This window comes from Triticum urartu, unplaced genomic scaffold (genome assembly GCF_003073215.2).
Source record: "Triticum urartu cultivar G1812 unplaced genomic scaffold, Tu2.1 TuUngrouped_contig_2396, whole genome shotgun sequence".
NCBI classification, from domain to species: Eukaryota; Viridiplantae; Streptophyta; class Magnoliopsida; order Poales; family Poaceae; genus Triticum; species Triticum urartu.
Genome location: NW_024112872.1, coordinates 1,130 through 8,937, shown reverse-complemented (window position 1 = coordinate 8,937; position 7,808 = coordinate 1,130). Strand labels below are relative to the sequence as shown.

Here is a 7,808-nt window from a genome sequence, read left to right as displayed (position 1 = left end):
ACCCCCGCACTGATCCAACGGCTAGCTAAGAAATCATCCGGCTGATTCGTAGCAGCCGCCATTTCTTAAACGTTTATTGACGCCATGTTTCCTGTGTTTCTAAAGGGAGCACTAGCACAGGGAGAAGGTTGAAATGCTAGAAGAAATCATGCTAGGTGACGCAACCACCGGAGCAGAAAAAATGCAATAGCTCCCACACACACAAAAAAAGCAATACCAAAAAGAAAAAAAAAGTAGAGAAGAAGCATCATTGTAGTTAGAGGAAAAGATAGAGAGAGTGTGGCAGAGAAAAGACTGCCGCATCCCCATGGCGCACCAGCCATTTTTTTTCTTGTGCAAAAAATAAAAATGCCACTCATACTGCTGTGGATTAAGAAAAAAACTGGGAGGTAGTATGCAAGGCATCATAATAAATAGTGAGATAATATTGTTGTATTGAAATTCTTGAAAAATCCAAGTGTTTCAAAATTACAATCCTTGGGTAGGAAGAACTCAAATGACATATACTTGCAAACATCGGTAATTTTTTCCAGCCCAACTTTACAAAATCACCAACTGTACATACACAAAAGCGACAACCAATGGTAAGCAAAGACATTATGCTACCTTCTGCCAAATCATCGGAACTTTGTGTAGGACGACCAACGCAAATCTGAATGCTTCTATCCTTGTGCCTCTAGGAGGATCTCAACCTGGTCCACCGGTGGTGAGTATCACTCGATCCAGACGTTTCTGTCACACATTTCATTTTCAACATCAAATATGATCTTTCCCATTTCAGACTCAAAACATTGTTTTTGCGAAAACAGACTCAAAAATCAGCATGCCCATGTATCTGGTGGAGCCGGCAGGACAATGAATAACATACTGGTAAACAGAGAGGCGGTGAATAAAATGAAGAGATGTGAAAGGGAGAGGAATTTTAATGCTTGCCACGAAATATTTAGAGACATCCATCACCTTTGCCCCGTGGCAACGCACGGACATATTTGCTACTCCCTCCGTCTCAAAATATAAAAACGTTTTTAATACTAGCATAATGTCAAAAACATTCTTATATTTTGGAGAGAGGGAGTAGTATTTAGCTAAAAAACCCAATACATAGGATCGAAGCTTATGTAGAAGAAAAAATAGTGGGACGAAACCGCCAGCGTCGCCGGGACGCAGCTCCTCTGACGTACGGCGCACTCGCTGACGTGTGGACCCGGACCCACGCGTCAGTGGCCCAACGTCAGGTGGCCGTACGTCAGGGGATCCGGCTCCGCGTCGCCGGCCACCACAGATGACCGCCACTATGAGCCGCCGCCACACCAAGATCGAGCAGCCCTCCGCCGATTCGCCTGACAAGACCTCGTCAGCCGGCCCATCTGGTAATGTACCAGAGGCCGCGCCGCCTCTTCCTCTTCTCCCAGGCGCCACGAGGAGGAGGAGGTGATCCCCGCCCCGCCGCGGAAGCGCTGGGAAGATCCGCGCTCTCTGAGGCTCAGGCTGCTGAACCTCATCCGTACCTTCTACCTGGAGGCGCTCTCCCGCCTGCCCGCCGCCCGACTCTGGAGCACGCACGCCCGCGGCGTCCTCGTCGCCGGCCACTGCTACGGGCCCCTCTCCCCTGTCGACAATATCCTCGTCAACGCCATCTGGTATGACACCGCCTTTCCCCGCCGCCCCACCGTCGACTTTCACTTCGGCGATGTGCTCGAGATCAGCCCCGAATGCATCGCCCGCATCGCTCACCGCTCCCTGGAGGGTCTCATCGCCTGCCTCCTTCACCTCTGCCCCTCCCTCTCCCGCGACGACGCGCTCTGGCACCTCCACCTCTCCAAGGCCGACCTCTCCCGAGCCATCGCTTCTGCCTCCGATTCCGTCTCGGCGCCCACCCAAGCCGCCTTTCTCAAGGCCGCCGAGGCGGCGCACCACCCCATGCCACACGCTTTGGCGCTCTTCGTCTCCTCGGTATTTCCCAAGGTTGAGCGTGATGCGAGAATGCTTCTCTGCGTCAACCGGGCGCTCACCGCCCCTGAGCTCGACCGCCTCTCTGACATGCTGGTGCCCTCCCCGCTTCCGGAGGACCTCTATCCTCCTCCCCCACTGGTGACGTCCTGGGTGGCCGCCGTAATCAAGTCGCGCATCGAAGGCTGCAAATATTCCCAGGAAGCCTCACGCCAGCTGGTTGAGACTGCATTATCCAAATATGCTCAGCAAACAGGCCAACATTACGAGCTCCATTTAGTCTGTGGCATAAATTTGTTCATCCAATCCGAAGCCTTTTGGCACATCAACTTCTTGGCACGGGCAAAGGACGCTGCTGGTGAACTGCCCATTTACTTCTTCGCCGAAGCAACGGTTGCAATGGGCGAGGACGACGAATTCCTGGAGGAGGATATCGTCTTGTGCTGCCCAATCAAACCGGCTGGAATTGGTATACATGCTCTCTCCCACCACCATTGTCCTATGACATTTCTATTTCATATTCCGTTAGAAAGAAAGTGTCAAGAAGACAAAAACATAACACCTAGACCTAGCAACAAAGCAAAAATCAACCAATAACAAAAGCCTAAGAGCCTAAATTACCAAGCTCTAAGTGTTTCTTAGTGGCATGAACAGCTAATATCAGTTCCCTAAATAATATATGTATCAATATATATGTATATGGTTGTATGTTGTTGGTTTTGAAAATATTCTTAATTATGGTCTCATTTACAGTTTAAATAAACTATGTGTGTACTTTAAAAAAAAATTACCCCCTCCTTTTCAGTTTATAAGTCTCATGTTTGTCATAAGTCAAACCAACTTAAGTTACTACCTCTATCATGATTTATACCTATATCATGGTTTATAAGTCTCGCAGACATACCATTGAAAACTTCTTTTGAAGGTGAATCTAACAATATTTTTTTGTGACATATAACTAATATTTTGTTGATCAAACTAATGTCAATCTTTTCATTGAAATGTGTGAGAGACTTTTAACCAGGATCGAGGGAGTAAGCAAGTTTGTTATAAAAAAATTGGCATCTACAATATGAAATCAGTATCAGTAGATCCGTCATGAAATTTGTTTTCATTTATTTTGTATTGTAGATATTGACATTTTTTTTCTGTAAACCTGGTCAAACATAAATGGGTTTGACTTAAGATAAACTTGGTGATTCTTATAAACTGAAAGGAGGTAGTACTTAGATATTCCGTGCTGCAGTTTTAGATAGCATAGTTTACATTACAGAAATATTGCTGATCCTTCTTGCCCTACATACTATGCAATCTGCTATAAGTGCTTAGCTCCATAAGAATCAAATATGGGGATTAATTGCTCATTGCAGCAATGATTTAATCCTATCATAACTTGCACGTGCTGGATTTTAGTAATGTATACTGCCAGTTCACAGATAGAAATAGGAATTTAAATATTATGCAAGTTTTGGCTATTGCATGGGGAAACAAAATCATGGTATCCTCTTGTTCTTATTTACTGAAACAGGTGGATGCTTCATGTTTCTGTTTTATTGAAACCTATAAAGTCCATTTAGATGTATCGAGAACAAGTCATACTACTTGAGACCTTTGACAGGTCACGAGTGATACAAGTATTAAAAAGTTATTATGCCCAGAGCACGGCCCAGGTCACTGCAATTTCTGGGGACCTACACAAAAAAGCGGTGTCAGTTCCCTTGCTTTGCAATGTTGGCTCATAATATATACAATCCTGATATACAATTAAAAGGAAACCTTCAGATTAACGTGCTCCGCTGCTCCAAATACCACATTTTGAACAGAATACACATTGTTTTGCCAGCTTTCATTCTTTGCTCTGCAGTTCAGCCATTTCCGCATCTAAATAGATTCGGCTGAGTCACCCTCAGTATTTATAAGCTAATTTTTGCTGAAAATTCATTTGTCCAATGGTGTCCTGAACTAAATTCCTCTTTCACCGGTCTTCAGTATGCATCGGAGGTTCAGACTTCTATTTGTGTTGTAACTCCCTATGCAGCCGTTTTTGGCAAATAAAATAAAATTGTGTCGTCTAGTTTATTCTGCCATGCTCCTATATTGGCTAGGTGAACTTTAATGAACCAGTTACATAGTCTTATAATTTTATTTTCTAAGTGAAACAATCGATAATTTGTTTCTTTTCTGTTGTGAAAAGCTCTTATGCTAATTCTTCTTTCTGGCACATGCAGGTGGGTGTGGAGCTTGTACTGCCCAATATAAAAAGCTCAACCACCCTATTGACAAAGAACACCATGGTGGATTGGATGACTATGACGAAGAGATTGGGAATGGAGATGATCACTGGGATTATAAATTTCCTCAGCTTGTAGACTTCATCATGTTTGATGCTGAGGACTGTGCAACTGTACGTCATATAGAGAAGCGCTTTCCTCCTAGGCCCGACGGGGATGAAAGCGCCGAGAATTTATGGATCACTGAAATGTGATAGCAGTTGACAGTAGTAATTTATAGTTATGCTTACATAGAGCATTTGGCATGTGGTGTCTTTCTGAAGAATGTTGTTTTAGTACTGTTTTTGTGCTGTTTCGGAAGATATCTCTTGTTGGCATTTGCCATGTTGTTATGAATGTTGGTATAACTAATATCTTAAAACGAAAATTGTATATGCCCAAGTTTACCGATTTTGTGAATACTATAGTGTGCTGGCGACTTAGCCACTTAGGGGAAACATATTCTTAGATATAGCAATCCTAACATCTGGAGCATCTATTACACGGGAACACACAAGGGTTCTAATATTCTAGCAATCTGCTATCCGGGCTATATCTATATAAACCACTAGGCAACAACGATGTAACAAATATCAACAAGAGATACCTTACAAACAAAAGCACCAAATCAGAACTAATTAACCTTCTTCAGAAAGGCACTACTGTCAAATCCTCTATGCAGGCATAACTATAAATTAGTAGTGTCAACTGCTATCACATTTCAATGATCCATATATTCTCGACGCTTTCATCCCCGTTTGGCCTAGGAGGGAAGTGCTCCTGTATACCGCGTACAGTTGCACAGTCCCTCTCAGCATCGAACACGATGAAGTCTACACGCAGAGGAATACCATAATCCCGGTGATCATCTCCATTCCCAATCTCATCATCATAGTCATCCAATCCGCCATGGTGTTCTTTGTTGATAGGATGGTTGATCTTTCATGTATTGGGCGGTACAAGCTCTACATCCACCTACGTGGTCCAAAAAGAAGGATTAGCAGAGGAGCTTTTGAAAACAGAAGAGAACCAAAAACATGGAACGTTTCACATGGTCCAAAAAGAAGAATTAGCAGAGGAGCTTTTGAAAACAGAAGAGAAACAAAAACATGGAACGTTTCACATAGCAAATACTCCCTCTGTTAAGAAATACAGTGATCGTCGCTCCCTTTCTGAAGGCGTTGCTGTTGAAGAACCTCGTCATTCATGTGGTGTCATGAGATGGTTGGTGCGGATATGATTATTAATGTAGTTTGCTGATTGGATCTGATTGCTTTGTATTTTTCTCCTCGCTTACGCATAGCTTTGGTCTTGTATGACTTTGCTATTTGCTGGCGGGTTTTTGTGTACGTGCGTTGGTGTTGGCTGTGTGCATCCTAGTTATGCAGATACCAGGTGTGCTCATTGTATTTGTATCCTCTTGATGCTCCGTTTTGAGCCAATAAAGTTCACCCTTTGTCGAAAAAAAAGAAATACAATGATCTAAATGCTCTTAATATTTCTTTACAGAGGGAGTATAAGAGTGTAGATCACTACTTTTTTTTGAAAGACCCGGTTTTGGCCGGCTTCATTGATTTAGGAGAAAGCATACGAGAAACAAGTGGGGATCACGTGATCATGGTCAACAGGAAAAACGCTCAAGAGCAAAAAGAGAGAAACGAAAATAAGGAGATGGTGGCGTCCAAAACGCCCACATAGATCAATCTATCTCGCAGATGCGTCCCCGAATGGGGGCTCTAAGCAGGCGGCTCCAGCAGACCTCCAATTCACAAGATCGAGCTTTATAGCCTGTAGCACATCATCAGTCCGTGGCATTTTCCCACTGAAAACATATGCATTCCGCTCTTTCCAGGTGTGCTAAGCGACCAACAACGCCATTGTTTTGAGCCCTCGCCTCTGGTCGGCTGGTGTGCGCCTGATTATCACCAAGCAGTGCTGCAGAGAGCTATGGGAAGGCCGCCTGCTAGAGTCCAGTGCCTTGCAGCCATTCCATGTGGCAACGGGCCTCCAAATCGTCCTGGAGAAGGGGCAGTCCCAGATCAGATGCAGAGCAGACTCCAGGTTCCTCATACATAAACCGCGGAAGTATCCATTCGGCCATCCCCTCCTCTGCAGCATGTCGTTGGACCAAATTCTGTTATTATGCAGCAGCCAGGCAAACATCTTGACAGTCCCAGGCGCCCATCCTTTCCAGATCACGGTGTCATGGCTCATGCTCGGCGTGTACTTGAAGAACATCTTGTACGCAGCCCGGGCCGAGTACATGGCCCCTCCTCCTGCAGTCCAAACGACCCGGTCAGCAACTTGGCTGTCGAGGGTGATCTGAGCTTGCTGGAGCCGTCGCCAAAGACAAAGGATATCGACGACAATGGAAGCCGTGTGGCCGTGGCTGAGATCTCTGATCCACTGGTCGTTGTCGAGCGCAGCGGCCACCGATCGGTTTTTGCGCCAAGAGTGTTTGAACAGGCTCGAGAAGGCAACACTTAGCGGTGTACCATCGAGCCAGGGGCACGTCCAGAACCCCGCCCTTTGGCCGTCGCCGATCATGATCTTCGTGGCTCCAACGAACATCTCCCTGTCTGTGTTGTCGCATGGCAAGGGGAAAGCCGTCCAGGGCCTCACCGGTTGCTACCAGGACGCCCATAGCCAGCGCAGCCGGAGGGCCGAGCCGAACGGAAGCAGGTCAAGGATCCCCAGCCCGCCCTTCTCCGATGGAGAGCACACATGTTTCCATGCCACTTTGCACTTCCCGCCGGTTAGTGCCTCGTCTTTGGCCCATAGGAAGCAACGCCGTGCCTTGTCAATCTCCTTTAGGATCTTCTTCGGCACCTTGAGCACTATCATAGCGAAAGTTGGCAGCACAGAAAGCATCGCCCACACCAGAACTCGTCGACCTGCCAGCGACATCAGCATGCCCTTCCAGCCCGCGAGACGTGACTTCACACGGTCAATGAGGAATTGGAAATGCACTAAACACAGCCTCTTGGGGGAAAGTGGCAGACCCAGGTAGGTTGTGGGGAAGCTTGTTGGGGAACGTAGTAATTTTAAAAAAAATTCCTATGCACACGCAAGATCATGTTTATGCATAGCAATGAGAGGGGAAGAGTGTTGTCCACATACCCTCGTAGACCGTAAGCGGAAGCGTTATGACAACGCGGTTGATGTAGCCATACGTCTTCACGATCGACCGATCCTAGTACCGGAAGTACGGCACCTCCACGATCTGCACACGTTCGGCTCGGTGACGTCCCATGAACTCTCGATCCAGCAGAGTGTCGAGGGAGAGCTTCGTCAGCACGACGGCGTGATGACGGTGATGATGATGCTACCGTCACAGGGCTTCGCCCAAGCACCGTGATGATATGACCGAGGTGGATTATGGTGGAGGGGGGCACCACACACGGCTAAGGGATCAACGATCAACTTGTGTGTCTATGGGGTGCCCCCTCCCCCGTATATAAAGGAGTGGAGGAGGGGGCGGCCCTCTACTATGGTGCGCCCTAGGGAGTCCTACTCCCACTAGGAGTAGGATTCCCCCCTTTCCAAGTAGGAGTAGGAGAGAAGGAAGGGAAAGAGAGAAGAGAAGGA

At 46.5% G+C, this 7,808-nt stretch overlaps 1 protein-coding gene across 1 annotated transcript; it reads left to right on the top strand.

The window, feature by feature from the left end:
• The first annotated feature begins 1,096 nt into the window (after window positions 1–1,096).
• On the top strand, window positions 1,097–4,622 carry LOC125526951. Its single transcript, XM_048691545.1, has 2 exons — window positions 1,097–2,419; window positions 4,179–4,622. Exons 1-2 carry the CDS (start codon window positions 1,921–1,923, stop codon window positions 4,433–4,435), a joined length of 756 nt encoding a protein of 251 aa, XP_048547502.1. The 5' UTR covers window positions 1,097–1,920; the 3' UTR covers window positions 4,436–4,622.
• The last annotated feature ends 3,186 nt before the right edge of the window (window positions 4,623–7,808 follow it).

What these genes read in the sequence shown, in the direction of transcription:
- LOC125526951 (XM_048691545.1), top strand. Translation starts at nt 1,921, where the DNA reads ATGCCACACGCTTTGGCGCTCTTCGTCTCCTCGGTATTTCCCAAGGTT. An exon ending in AATCAAACCGGCTGGAATTG is followed by an intron (nt 2,420 to 4,178) that starts GTATACATGCTC and finishes TGGCACATGCAG; the next exon opens with GTGGGTGTGGAGCTTGTACT.